The sequence below is a fragment of the Silurus meridionalis genome, chromosome 8 (genome assembly GCF_014805685.1).
Source record: "Silurus meridionalis isolate SWU-2019-XX chromosome 8, ASM1480568v1, whole genome shotgun sequence".
In the NCBI taxonomy this organism is placed as follows: domain Eukaryota; kingdom Metazoa; phylum Chordata; class Actinopteri; order Siluriformes; family Siluridae; genus Silurus; species Silurus meridionalis.
In genome coordinates, this window is record NC_060891.1 from 418,546 (window position 1) to 432,779 (window position 14,234).

Here is a 14,234-nt window from a genome sequence, read left to right on the forward strand (position 1 = left end):
AAAATATTTGATCCCATCAGGAGTGTTGAAGAATCTAGATTATGCAAAAATCAGGCAAAAATTTCATGCTCCTGCATCCAAAGACGTCTAATATAATTGTGTCTCCAACTTTGTGCTCACAGTTTGGAGATGAAGTACATCTGTCTGGGAAAGTCAGGTGTCCCAATAATTTTGTTCTTACAGTGTACATAGAACCTCATGCCAGGGGATTCCTGTTAGAGGGGATTCCAGGTAGCACCCTTTTTTACGAAGCATGTAGCGTCAGATATCTCATCCAGCACACACCCTTTTTGTCTACATTTAATATAAATAATCAGATAAAATATTTAAATAAATAACAGTTGAAAAAAAAAAATGTTTGCATTTCTGAAATGTTCTTTAAAAATCAAATGAAAGATGATTAAGATTCAATTCCTGCAGCACTTTTCAGCACATACTGGACTGATATGTAAATCTTTGCAGCTCCTCTAACAAAGAGTTAAGCACCCTGTCCCCCTCTGTCCATCCTCTCAGCCAATCAGAGCATGGTATTCCTATGAGCCAATCAGAGTGCAGGGAGGTGATGTAATGCTTTAAAGAGCAGAAGTGGTGCTGATGCTGCGCAGTCAAACAGCAGCAGAGAGACGGGACAAAACACACGGCTCACACACACACCACAGACTTACATCATACTGAGGAGAGAAGGTAAGATCTCAGCTTTCCATCTGCACACACACACACACACACATACTCACACACACATGCTCACACACATGCTCACACAATGCTGGTTCATATGCACAGATTGCATAGATGCAGTGATGTCAGAAATTGCTATAATATTCTCCAGTACATTCATGTAATTCATGTAATATTGCTTTGTGTGTGTGTGTGTGTGTGTGTGTGTGTGTGTGTGTGTGTGTGTGTGTGTGTGTAAAGTGGAAAATTGCATGCAGTATTCTGGCTGATGAAAATAAATCTTTTAGGGATGCATGTGTTCCTAAAGCTAGCGAGAGTTGTGCATGTGAGATGACATCATCGGAGAATGACATCATTGCATGGTTTAGGTTAGAAGTGCAGAGAGGATGAGATCAAACACATTTTTATTTCATTTATGGCTTGTTTGGTTTTCAGTAAAGTTTAGTAAAATCTGCATGAATATTCACGGAAATCGTGCATTTTGAATATTCACGTGAATCTTTTTTAAGAATCGGTAGCATCAGGAGCACGGTTTCATTTCATCTGTTAGAAATGATTGTGAATCTGCAAATGATTGTTATTTTAAAAGCCATTTCTGAATCTTTTTAAATTGTTATAAATCATTATTAGTCATTTGGAATTGTTTATATTTAAAAACTAACAGTCAAAATGTATTTAAATCAAGCGGAACCATTTATGAACAATTTGGGATCATTTCTGATCTCTAAAGTGTGCAACATTTTGTGTGTGTGTGTGTGTGTGTGTGTGTGTGTGTGTGTGTGTGTGTGTGCATAGCATAGTAGATGGTGTGTACTGACCTCTTCAGCCACACACACACACAAAGTGCTTTTAAACATTAGAATCTATCTGCTAGAAGAAATTGACTTCATTTCACACAAAATGTATTGAATTAAACAGTATTATTAATAATACAGCTGTGAGATATTGTAGTGTGTATACTGTATATAGTAACATATAAGAGGCAGCCACATCCCGTTACTGCATGTGCTTATTGGATGTTAAATGAAAAAAAAAAATGCATTAGTTTAAATGAAGTGAGTTTGAACATTAATTCTCAATTTGAAATAAATAATAGTTGTAAAAGTTTGTGTCTGTTTGATGCAGAAGAAGTTTCCTACGCGTTCATTTCGGCACGTGCCGGCCATGCAGGCTGAACATTTATATGTGGGTGTGTGAAAGTGTGTTTGTGTGTGTGTGTGTGTGTGTGTGTGTGTGTGTGTGTGTGTGTGTGTGTGTGTGTGGGATTGAGAATGTGGAGGCACAGAGAGAGAAAGAGCGATAAAGGAGCACAAAGTGTGAGTCAACAAGTGTGGGAAGTCGAGACTGAGAGCGAGAGAGAAAGATAAAACTCTGCATGCAGACAAAAGAATCCAGTAACATGCAGGAGATTTGATCTACAGATTTTTTGAAGATTTGGGTTTATTAATATGACTAACAGTCCAGTGATGCAGCTTCAGCAGTCTGTATAGCAGTAATACTAATTTGCGATTCAGCATCTAAGCTTAGATCATAATTTTTCATGGATGAAGGTTTGTCTGGAGCTCTCATAGGAATATTTCTTTCGAATGCACTGAAAGGTTTCCTGCTTTACCTCCTGTTTGTGGTGTGAGTGAGATAAACCATACTTATATTACAGATTCACATCAGTCAGATTCACATCAATCCACACCACTATGAGGGATGATGACATCATCATATGATTTCAGAACACAATGTCTAATGACATCATCTTTTTCTATTCTTCCCTCAGGTTCATTACAGACTCAGCTCACCCTCAGAGACAGAACAATGACTCTCACAGGTATATGTGTGTGTGTGTGTGTGTGTGTGTGTGTGTGTGTGTGTGTGTGTGTGTGTGTGTGTGTGTGTAAAATAAGACATAAAGGGTTGATCGTGTCTTTGTGTTTATTCAGCGTACAGAGAGAAGATGAAGGAGCTCCCCCTGGTGGCCTACTTCTGCTCTTGCATCCTTCCAGAACCTAAAGAGAAAACCAAAAAAACTCACGAAGGTACACACTCTCCCTCCTTCCCACCCCCTCTCTCTCTCTCCACCCCCCTCCCTATCCACTCACTCAGAAACACATGTTCTCATTACAATATTAAAAGAATAGATTACACACATTAAGATTCATACTCCAGTTCAAAAATATAATGAATTTGCAAATAAAAACGCTTATTGAAGCTGATTTGTGACATTTATGCCTGTTGTTAAAACTGTGTTACAGATCAGATTCAGGAGAATTATTACACACACAAACTGAACACAAAACATCAACATTCTGTTTATCTACTGGAGTCTTTGCACACAAATTGCTGCTTATATATATATAAACCTTCTTCTTTTCTTCTTCTTCTAATAATTATTAGTAGTATTATTGATGCTCTTGTTGTTAAGGGGTAACGTGTGTGTGTGTGTGTGTGTGTGTGTAGGCGTGGTGGATTTAAACCTGTGCCTTATAAAAGACATGGAAGTGATTGAGCTGAACAAGCGCTCCTCAGGTCAGGCCTTTGAGGTCATCCTGAGGCCTCCATCATTCGACGGGCAGAGGGAGTTTAATCCCACCATCCCACCCCGCAGAGACCCTTCACTGGAGGAGATCAAGAAGAAGCTGGATGCAGCAGAGGAGAGGAGAAAGGTAAGATTTTAGTATCACTATTCACTATTACACTGCAGCTCAGTTTAACTCGGGAGTCCAGAACTTATTGCTGGTTGTTATTGCTGGTGATGCACCTGGATGAGGTGTATGGTGTGATGGTGAAACTGTAATGATCAGCCATTACCCTAGAGTTACAATATTTCTCCTGTGTGTGTGTGTGTGTGTGTGTGTGTGTTCAGGGTCAGGAGGCTGAACTTCTGAAACATTTGGCTGAAAAGCGAGAACACGAGCGTGAAGTGGCTCAGAAAGCCGCGGAGGAACACAACAACTTCATCAAAATGGCCAAAGAGAAGCTGGAGCAGAGGATGGAGATCAACAAGGAGAACAGAGAAGCTCACATTGCTGCCATGCTCGAGCGCCTGCAGGAGAAGGTGAGGAGACCCAGACACCAGTACCTGACCTAAATTACACACTTGTGGCTGAATGAATCTCAAATCACAAATCTCCACAAGCACACTAATGTAGGAACATCTTCTTCGAAGAGTGAACCAGCAAATGGAGACTAGATGTGGAATGTGATGTTCAAAAAAGCACATAGCGATGTTATGCTCGGGTGTCCGCATACTTTCGGCCCTACAGTGTCATTTAATCTGCTAGCAATTAAAATTTCGCTAAATCTGGAGTTAGCATCTCTGAGGATTGACATGACTGAGCATTTGATCTCCAGTTCCTGTAGACCTTCATGTAGATTTGGACGAGTAATGTTTGTGTACACGGTGCAGTGTGTGTTTGCGTAATGTGATATTTATTGTTTTTGTTGTTGTGTTTTTGTGTTGCAGGAGAAACACGCTGAGGAGGTGAGGAAAACGAAAGCGCAGATAGAAGTGGACTGGCAGTAGACCATAAACTCTGTGTTCGCTTGATTTTTACTGGGTTTTGATGCTGGTTGTGTTTGTGATGTTGTAATGTCATGATGTAGATGTAGATTTTATTATGTCTCTGAAAAGACAAAAATAATACACACTAGAGTAGCGTAAGGGAAAGATAAGCGCTCTTTAGCGCCCTCTCTGTCACAGCAAGGGTTTTGCATGTTTTTGAAACTACAGGGTTGTGATGTGTCTTTGTGATGATGAGAAACGTTAAAAATGTGTAGTTTGTGTAGCTATAGTTGATGTGTATTAGCTTCATCGGGTAAAATAAAATATAGAATAACGGCAAGTTATCAGAGGAAGTGAATCCTGTGAACTTTGGTGCTATTTCCTGTTTGTTTTCATGCTTGCATGTGCTGATAAAGTGTGTAAAACTCCGTTTCCGTGTGTGTGTTCTTTATGTGTGTGTATGTGTGTGAGTGTGTGTGTGTTTTGCGTGGTCCTGCTCCTAACCTCGGTGTCTCTGGCCTTTATGTTCCAGGTGCCTTGAGGTCTTCTGAACATTTTGGGATCCTGATCACCAAAGGACTGAATACGATAAAGCCGAGAGCTTTATTAGCTTTTTTGGGGAAAACAAACAAACAAACACACAAAAAAAGCGAAAATCACAAAATGCTGTGATGTTACTATCACTTTACGATGGCTTTTGTGCGGCTGTTTTTTTGCGAGACGAGAAACAGAGACTGTTTTTCCAGCAGAATTGGAGAAAGGAGCAGCGCTAATTTAATACAAGGAGCCAATTGTGCCAAAACTCTGTGTGTGTGTGTGTGTGTGTGTGTGTGTGTGTGTGTGTGTGTGAGTGTGTGTGTGTGTGTGTGTGTGTGTGTGTGTGTGTGTGTGTGTAAGGTGTGTTTTTGGACATTCTCGTGCCTGTTTTGTTAAAGCCAGACCTCAGTGAATCCTCTTGTTTGCAGTGAAGATGTTCTAAGGCCTTCATGATCAGCTGGTTTCTGATTTGGCTCTTCGGTTTTGCTGTACAGAAATTGTGATATATATTTTAGATGCGAAGGACATTAAAGATCTGCTGTGTGATATACCTTTACTTTTCCTTCCATTGACTCCGCCTTGTCACATCGAACTCTGCTTTATCTTCAGCCACGTTCAGACAGACAAAAACACAGTACTGCTGCGAGTCAAATCGATTATTTGAAATGATTCATCTTTAATTCCTACCTGCAATTATTTCATATGAAACACATGTAAACTTCACCCTGGATAGTAAATGTAACAAAAGTTCTACACGCATCTCACAGTGTTAATAATCGAAGAATTTTTGATGTAACGTCTAAACAGTATCTTCTCGCTGAGAGCAGAAGAACAATACGGATTGGGACACCTGATATTTTCACCCAGATGCTTCTTTCCCAAACACACAGTTTTATTAGCCGTCTTTGGTGCAGGAGGAAATTTTGCATTTACTTGAAACCTGTTCCAGTATGACAATACCTCTGTGCACAAAGCCTGCTCCATGAAGATCTGCTTTGGTTGCATGGGTTGGAAGATCCGAAAGATCTCCTGCTATAGAGCTCCAACCCTATTGAACACCTTTGAGATAAATGTGAATGCTGACTGCACCCCAGACCTTCTCACCTTCTCACCTACATCACTACCTGACTTTACTAACACCCTCGTAGCTGAATAAATCTCCACAACATCCAGTGTATAACATGAAATGGGAACCAAATGTGGAATTGGATGTCCACAAACCTTTGGCAATATAGTACACACACACACACACACACACACACACACACACACACACACACACACGTATCTATGTATCTATGTATATAGATAGATAGATAGATAGATAGATAGATAGACAGACAGACAGACAGACAGACAGACAGACAGACAGACAGACAGACAGATAGATAGATAATAATAATAATACATCACCAGGTTTGTTAATTTGTAATAAATACATTTATTCACTATTCCTCCTTCTGTTATTTAATCAGTAAATAAATAACAGATGTAACACACAAACTTCAAACCTACACAAATTTTCTAATAAAAATAAACACTGTAAAAAGTAAAAAAAAAAACCTAATAAATAAAATGGAATCTTATAAAAAGTGATACATAAATAATAATAATAATATTAATAATAATACTGAGTCCCTTATGAAAATCCACTGAAAGGGTTTGTGTATCAGATTTGCTCGACGTATGGCCGGACGCAGGTGCAGCCCACTGAGATGATTTTATATTCCAGTCGGAAGAAGTAGTTTTTGTCGTCTCCCCGGACTCTCTGCAGGACCGGAACCTGCCGGAAAATCCGTCTGGACTCCAACTCCAAGGTCTCGACCCCTTTCCAGTTCAAACAGCCAGTCAGGAGACATCGGGCCTCTGAAAGCTGAGATGGAATCCGATTCCCGTCAGTCGTGGTACTGCAAAAAAAAAAAAAAGTCCAATTAATACATTCATAAACCAATCAATCAATTAATTAATGAAACAATCAACCATTCAAATGAATAATATAAAGCTCCGCATAAAGTCTACATGTGAAAATGAAATATGAGACTCATATTCTACAATAAAAATTATTTTTAATATAATTATGTGTGTGTGTGTGTGTGTGTGTGTGTGTGTGTGTATTTACATGTATTCCCAGGGTGAGATGGAGTCGTTGTGGATCGGCCGGATGGAGTGTGAGGTGGATTTGATTTCAGATTCCAGGTTGGTGATGATGAAATATTTGGGAGAATCTTCTTCAGAAGAACCCGAAAGCTTCTGATGACTGACTTTTCCGTGAGGCTTCAAAGAAGCAGCCTGAGTGACCACCGTCATCATCATTATCATCATCATCATGACACATGGCAGCTGTGGAGACAAAAAAAGAAAAATTAGGTATAAATCATTACGGCTGTACATCGCTTACACGATCATCTGAAGCAGGATGCTGGGATTCAAGAAGATCTGTTTAGCTGTGGAAAGATCTCAACTGGGTACTTTTGTGAACGTGGTTTTTACAGGAAACCACATTACCACACTAGAAGAACAAAAAAATGTAAAAAAGTTCAGATTTTACAATTTCTACACAAAAAGACGACACTGTTTCTGGCATCTAAAATCTACTGAAATTCCATCACTTCAGTGAGTTTCCTGTAAATAACTTTCTTTCTTTCTTTCTTTCTTTCTTTCTTTCTTTCTTTCTTTCTTTCTTTCTTTCTTCATTTCCTTTTTACTTTAGAAAATGTGCAACTCGAAACTTCTGCTACAAAACAAATTCTTTGTAAGTGCAAACATACTTTGCAATACAATTCTTTCTGTTTCTGTTTCTGATATGAACAGTTCCATCTCACACATTTCAGGGTTTTCTGTCAAAAACCCTTCAGTTGTTTAATCTACGTTTAATAATAAACTCACCGTTAAGAGATTTAAAGCCATTTTATTCTCTCTGTTGTCGTGGTTGTGAGGGATGGTGTTGATCTCAGGGTTAATGGCGTTGTTGGTTTTCTCTTCACCCTTCGTGGTTCTGTCTGGGTCTTCAGCTGCAGGAACAGCTTTGAGTTTTATATGGTGTGTGCTGTGGGAGGTGTGTCTAGTCGATGTCTACTCTGAAGTTCATTTGATGAGGCTGCAGATTTACATACACCTTCATCCACTTTTCAGGTCAGCATGAGGTGTTTGAGTTTTTTTTTAATTCTATAATCCTGATGTACTCGAAACACTGTCGCGTCTACGTGTGTTTAATGAACACGATCTTCTGCAGCAGAGCAGCTCAGAGGTTATAACTTAATTAATCATGTTAACTTCATAAGGCATCACAGAACTTTTTTATTAGCATGCGAGTTCTCTGGATCAGCAGCGCTTACAGAAGTGCAGGTTCATATTAATGACCTCGTTCTGATACATTATGGTTTCTGTAGTAACTGTTATTCACAGTGATAATAAACGTATATAAATAACTCTAATGTCGTACATTTATTTCGAAGGAAGACATAAAATAACATTTATAGCAGGAGTTTCTTTCTTTCTTTCTTTCTTTCTTTCTTTCTTTCTTTCTTTCTTTCTTTCTTTCTTTCTTTCTTTCTTTCTTTCTTTCTTTCTTTCTTTCTTTCTTTCTTTTTTCTTTCTTACTACAATCACCATGCACTTATTTGCACTCAAGTCAACAGCTGAGAACCTCAGTAATAAATGAATTGTATTGGATGGACTGTTGATGTCACACAGATGAGGATGAGGTCTCCTGAGTCTGGTTCCTCTCAAGTTTCTTCATCATACCACCTCAGGGAGTCTTTTCTCACCACTGATTCGCTTATTAGGGATAAATTTACAGGAACTCATTTATGATGCTGAAATTTCTATTCGTTTGTTTCTGTGAAGCTCAGTGGTGGACAATAACGAAGTAAATGTAATGGGTTGTAATTGTTTACTCTGCTTAAGTAGCTTTTTCGTGTATCTGTACTTTACTGAATTATTTCCATTTGAGTTACTTAGTTTACTGAAAATTCACTACATTTCAGATCTCCCACTTTTTACTCGACTACATTTAGTGAAATCAGTCGTTTCTTTTTATTAATGAGGATAAAAACGTAACTGGCGAAACACGCGGCGAGTCACCAATCAGGATCGAGCGCACGCTCTGTTTTACACGTGTTCTGATCGGCGCTCGGTGCATCTACTGATCACCAACATACAGTTCAGCATCAGTTCAACATCAAGCAGAACATTTAGAGAGGAATAAATGATGAAGAAACTCCAGACTCGAACTCACCACAACACACGTGACCTCATTTACACGTTTTATTAAAGAAGGTTTTGTGTTCATGATCATTGTAACAGAAATCAATCAGTGTTTGAGTCATTAATATCATTCTATTAATAGATCAGTGTGCTGAGAGTCACATTTGAGTCTTTACACAGAAACTGAGGTGATTAAGTGAAGAATCTTGTGATAAAAATGATCACAGGAACATTAGAGTTATAATAAATCACTACTTTGGAAAGTGAAGTACATTTGAAATACTTTTGTATTTTTACTCAAGTGAAAGTTTAAAGGGACATTTTTACTTTTACTGGAGTCACATTTTACTGAGTGTCTCTACTGTAACTCATATACATGGTTTGTGTCCTTCGTCCACCACTGATGAAGCTGCTTTGGGGTGATGTTGAATTTTGAAAGCGTTGTTAATAGAATAGAATTAAACTGAAATGAGTTCCAGGATGTGGGTGGATTCGTGTAAAACTTATTAGAATATATATTAGCGGATTGGAGGTGATGCTTAGTGAGCGTGTTTATGAAGTTTGAATTAACCGATGATAGAATTTATTCTGATATACATTTCACCCTGTGTGTGTGTGTGTGTGTGTGTGTGTGTGTGTGTGTGTGATATGAGTGTAATGGTCTTGCTTTCTGTTAATGACGTTAATGTTGCTTGGGGCAAACCGTGTCACTTCCTCCACGACCTACAGATGCAGCATTTCCGTTTCATTTGTTTAATCTGTTTCTATTCTTCTATTCCATTATTCTAGTAAAAGTGCTGTCAAAGTCCATATTTTTTATAATTAGATTATTATAAAGGCGTATGCAGTTTTTGCAGTAGAACCTGTAACTAAACTGATTTCTGATATTTTTTTTGTTTGTATTATTTTATTAATACAAAACGTCTTGTTGTGAGACTGTTAACATGCGTCCAAATGATCTTCATGAGGACTCCATCGTTTTTCTGCACTTGAACCTCACAGCGCTTTCTGAAATTAACCTGAATTTAGATGAATTATATCAAATCTTTTAGAAATCCTGCTTCAGTAAAAATGGTAATTTGCTAATCACATTAATCACAGCACAGATATATTGTTGGAGCTTTAATTAACTCACAGGCACATTTTCTCACTCTGTGATTTCTGTGTATCAGTCGAGAGTCTCAGTTTCACACTGTGCTGCATCACATCAGATTCATTCAACAGTTTCTACTAACATCATCACACCATCAATTCATTTCATATCCTCAATATTTAGGAGGATAAATCTGTGTGTGTGTGTGTGTGTGTGTGTGTGTGTGTGTACTTCATGCTCCCGCATCCAAACACTGTACAATTGTGTGTCTTTAACTTTGTGGAAGAAGAAACATATCTGTGTAACTATTTATACAAAGGACCTTCTTTTGAATGAAACAAAATAAATGATGCTCCTCTTCCAAGAACAAAAGATGTAACGAACACTTTGTTTGTATATTTCTTTCATTATCTGATTTGATGTGTTCCTGCAGTTGTTTTTTGTGTGTATTTACTGTATAAAACTGATCTGATCATTTCGCTCAAATCATAACGAGACGCCTTTTTATTCTATCAGATTAATGCTGAAGCCACACAACGATTTCTGATTAGATTTTAATAGACTGTGTGTGTGTGTGTGTGTGTGTGTGTGTGTGTGTGTGTGTGTGTTCTGCTCTTGTAACTTCCAGGAATCTCACTCAGAGAGAGAGAGAGAGAGAGAGAGAGAGAGAGAGACAGAGAGTCACACTGCATCCAGGAACTAGGGGCTTTTTACTGTGTGACCCAAATACATTTTTGTGCATGCAGACACACACACACACACACACACACACACACACACACACACACACACACACACACACACACATTCGCAACATATCTACAGCCAGTTTGATTGCCGAAATTGCCCAAAAAGTGCTATGTTTATGTGTGCAGAAGTGTTTTATTGATTCTACTGACTTGGTTGTGTAAGGGTTGTGTAGGGTTTTAAGGCTCTCACACTCCTCAGTGGTGTTGTGTTTTTTAATGCTCATAAAGCAGTTTGCTGTTTTTTGTGACCCACATCAGGCCACAACGGCAAACTAAACCACACCAAAGTGGAATTCTCTCCCTCCCTCTCTCTCTTTTACGTTTGTTCTCTACAGAATGCCTGATTCCAGCATCAGCATTTTCTGATGAAGGAATGAAAGTGTCATGATGTGGAGAAACCCCAGGACTCTTTCAGAAGGTGTGATAAGAGAATAAAACCAGTTATAACACGATAATCAGATCAGTGATTATAAGATGATCAGTGAAGCGGATCAGTAAACAGTGAGATTAAATAACACTATAGTACAGTACAGTACAGAACACCAGCATCTGATTCAAGATATAAAGCAATATTTTAAAGTCTTTAAAATGTGTTTTTAAGGGTTTTTGGGTAATTAGGCAGTAATTAACCCTGTTCAGGATCTCCGCAAAGATCTTCTCAGTTTAACCACCCAGTGGGCATCACAGCCAGGTTCCAGTTTATGGCATGTAGGAATGATAACATCTCACACACCGGGTGTGACATCACAGGGGGTTTCCCAATGAAGACCCTCTAAGAAGCATCTTCATGATCAGAGATGTGACCTATAACGCTGAACCCAGATGACTCTCATTACACCGATGAAGCCCTGAACACATGTGTCTTATTTGTCTTATTAACTTGATAGGAAACTGTTTAAAGCTGCTATAACCCAACTTAATTCCAAATAAACCACAATATATCATTACTGGCTATGACACGCACACACACACACACACACACACACACACACACACACACACACACACACACACACACACACACACATCCTAACACACATCATTTATTATATTCACTTTTATGGATGAAAGAGGTAAAGTGATGTACACTTCATTTACCATCTCACCATTTCTAAACACAGAGATGTAGATATTAAACCCTAAAATAAGCTCAAATATTTATTACTGTCTCTCTCTCTTTCTCTCTCTCTTTCACTGTCTCACACACACACACACACACACACACACACACACACACACACGTCGAAATGTCGAAATGAGGCCAGAGAAATGCTGAATGTGTTCCCATCCTCAGAGTCAAGTCAAAGTGAGAAATAAAGGTAAAAGAAAAATCGCAGTGTTGCTGCCAACAACTCACCACATCAAACACACACACACACACACACACATCAGAAAGAGCCACAAGGGCTTGTGTTGGTACAGACATGAAAGCATACAAGAGTCGAGATGCTCGAGGTTTTGATGAGGTTTTTATAACCGACTACTGTTTAAGATCCACTGACGTGACACAACACGAGTACGATCCATTTCTGTCAAATCAAATCCGGAAATGAACACACAACACACACAACACGTATCATTTCTAAACAAATGTCCAGAAAATAGTTTGTTACACAATACAGTAAAATTCTGTGAATCTTTAAATCTTTGACTCTTTTCTTAATCACCTCAGTTTCTGTGTAAAGACTCGAATGTGACTCTCAGCACACTGATCTATTAACAGAATGAGATTAATGACTCAAACACTGATTGATTTCTATTCAAATGATCACGAGTCTGGAGTTTCTTCATCATTTATTCCTCTCTAAATGTTCTGCTTGATGTTGAACTGATGCTGAACTGTATGTTGGTGATCAGTAGATGCACCGAGCGCCGATCAGAACACGTGTAAAACAGAGCGTGCGCTCGATCCTGATTGGTGACTCGCTGCGTGTTTCACCAGTTACGTTTTTATCCTCGTAAATAAAAAGAAACGACTGATTTCACTAAATAAAGTTGAGTAAAAAGGAAGAAATTTTAAAAAATCAAAGTCTCCCAAATAGAAATGGAAAGTAAAGTACAGAAATGTGAAAAAGCTCCTTAAGTACAGGAACCAATTACATTGACATCATTACTGTTTAACACTGATACTAATGTAAGAAATAGAAATGTGTGTATGTATGAAGTTTACAATCTGCACCTTGGAAGAGGTGAACTGGGTCCTGTTCTTATTCCCATTTATAAGGTGTATGTTGTATGTGCAAATTATCCAGAGGTAGTTCATGGTCTATGAGGATATTTGCATTGTGTGTGTGTGTGTGTGTGTGTGTGTGTGTGTGTGTGTGTGTGTAATAAGGATTTGGTAGACTGTCTGTAGTGATGGGAAGAGACAGTGGATGCGTGTCGTCCACAAGCCTGAATAGACTTTAAGAAAAGAAGAATAAAAATAAAACTCTTATGATGGCTTTTAGATGAGGGTCAGCATGTGTGCATGTATTCTTCATTTGAAAGCATAACGTTTTAACTATTAAAGTGAGTTTTATTAATTTATTCAAAGCAAAACATCCTGGATTTTGAAATCAGTCCTCGGGTTTGTACATATTATGAAAATAAATATTTGCTTACATCATAAGGGTTGCAGTTTTTTTGCAGAAAGTGCACACTGAGAAAAGCGTCGCCTCCGTGCGGGCGTAAAAAGTAGGGCAATTCAGTCACGTTTCCACGTTTTACTGCATATTCGCTATCCTTATCAGAGGCACAGATCTGGAGACAGTAAGAATCTCACATACAATGTACAGAAATGATCTTACATCCATTCATATGTGCTTATAAGGCTAACGTTTACACCACAAACGCCTCTCCGGGTTTTTATTTTGTGCAAAAAGTTTCACTGCACTTGTTTTCCTTTATGCTGGTTTGAGCATTTTTGTATTCAGAACTGTCGTGTTGATTCCTGGAGCGTCAGCTTTTCCGTAGAAGAACTGCAGAAATAAAGGAGGATGCTAATATTTAAAAAATCCGCTTTTTTATGCAACATGTAAAGTATGTCTGAGATTTAAAAATGATATTCTTTGTGATTGTACAACCAGTTGTGTACAGCAAGGCCTTCGCTGTGGGTTTACACTTAATCAGAATCACTGACATATCATTTTATCCATGAACATGTATGAAATTATTCCCAGTCTATTTACTTCACTACATTTCATAGCTTTTTCTTTCGTTTGCAGCTGTAAGTTGAGGTCGGTGTTTCTATCCATTCAGATTTTAGACGTCACATCACGTGTTGTTGGGGTCAAAGGAATCTACCATGAGATCTTCACAATCAGCACCTTTAATGTAAAGCACATGTAGCAGGCAACCAATAACATCTGCATTTTTATGTCCTTTGATTGGATGGTCAGAGAGCGCACTAGTCAGAGCTCACACACCGCATCTGTAGCAAACTGCACAAACTTCACTCTATTCATGTGGATTTAATAGCAGTTACACTTACAAG

At 38.5% G+C, this 14,234-nt stretch overlaps 2 protein-coding genes across 3 annotated transcripts; one reads left to right on the forward strand and one right to left on the reverse strand.

The window, feature by feature from the left end:
- The first annotated feature begins 550 nt into the window (after positions 1-550).
- On the forward strand, positions 551-5,261 carry stmn4l (stathmin-like 4, like). Of its 2 annotated transcripts, XM_046856440.1 has the most exons (7): positions 551-684; positions 2,450-2,500; positions 2,613-2,708; positions 3,130-3,335; positions 3,536-3,727; positions 4,136-4,153; positions 4,707-5,261. In XM_046856440.1, exons 2-7 carry the CDS (start codon positions 2,488-2,490, stop codon positions 4,713-4,715), a joined length of 534 nt encoding a protein of 177 aa, XP_046712396.1. In that variant the 5' UTR covers positions 551-684; positions 2,450-2,487; the 3' UTR covers positions 4,716-5,261. The 2 variants fall into 2 exon arrangements, with proteins under 2 accessions (XP_046712396.1, XP_046712395.1); XM_046856439.1 differs by lacking the exon at positions 4,707-5,261 and having other exon boundaries at positions 4,136-4,602.
- Positions 5,262-6,155: 894 nt separating this feature from the next.
- il17a/f1 (interleukin 17a/f1) lies at positions 6,156-7,828 on the reverse strand. Its single transcript, XM_046856441.1, has 3 exons — positions 7,598-7,828; positions 6,831-7,051; positions 6,156-6,618 (listed from the first exon to the last, which is right to left on the reverse strand). Exons 1-3 carry the CDS (start codon positions 7,616-7,618, stop codon positions 6,381-6,383), a joined length of 480 nt encoding a protein of 159 aa, XP_046712397.1. The 5' UTR covers positions 7,619-7,828; the 3' UTR covers positions 6,156-6,380.
- Between the last annotated feature and the right edge of the window lie 6,406 nt (positions 7,829-14,234).

What these genes read in the sequence shown, in the direction of transcription:
- stmn4l (XM_046856439.1), top strand. An exon ending in CAGCAGAGGAGAGGAGAAAG is followed by an intron (nt 3,336 to 3,535) that starts GTAAGATTTTAG and finishes GTGTGTGTTCAG; the next exon opens with GGTCAGGAGGCTGAACTTCT. An exon ending in TCGAGCGCCTGCAGGAGAAG is followed by an intron (nt 3,728 to 4,135) that starts GTGAGGAGACCC and finishes TTTGTGTTGCAG; the next exon opens with GAGAAACACGCTGAGGAGGT.
- il17a/f1 (XM_046856441.1), bottom strand. Translation starts at nt 7,618, where the DNA reads ATGGCTTTAAATCTCTTAACG. An exon ending in TGGCTTTAAATCTCTTAACG is followed by an intron (nt 7,052 to 7,597) that starts GTGAGTTTATTA and finishes TTGTCTCCACAG; the next exon opens with CTGCCATGTGTCATGATGAT. An exon ending in ATCTCACCCTGGGAATACAT is followed by an intron (nt 6,619 to 6,830) that starts GTAAATACACAC and finishes TTTTTTTTGCAG; the next exon opens with TACCACGACTGACGGGAATC.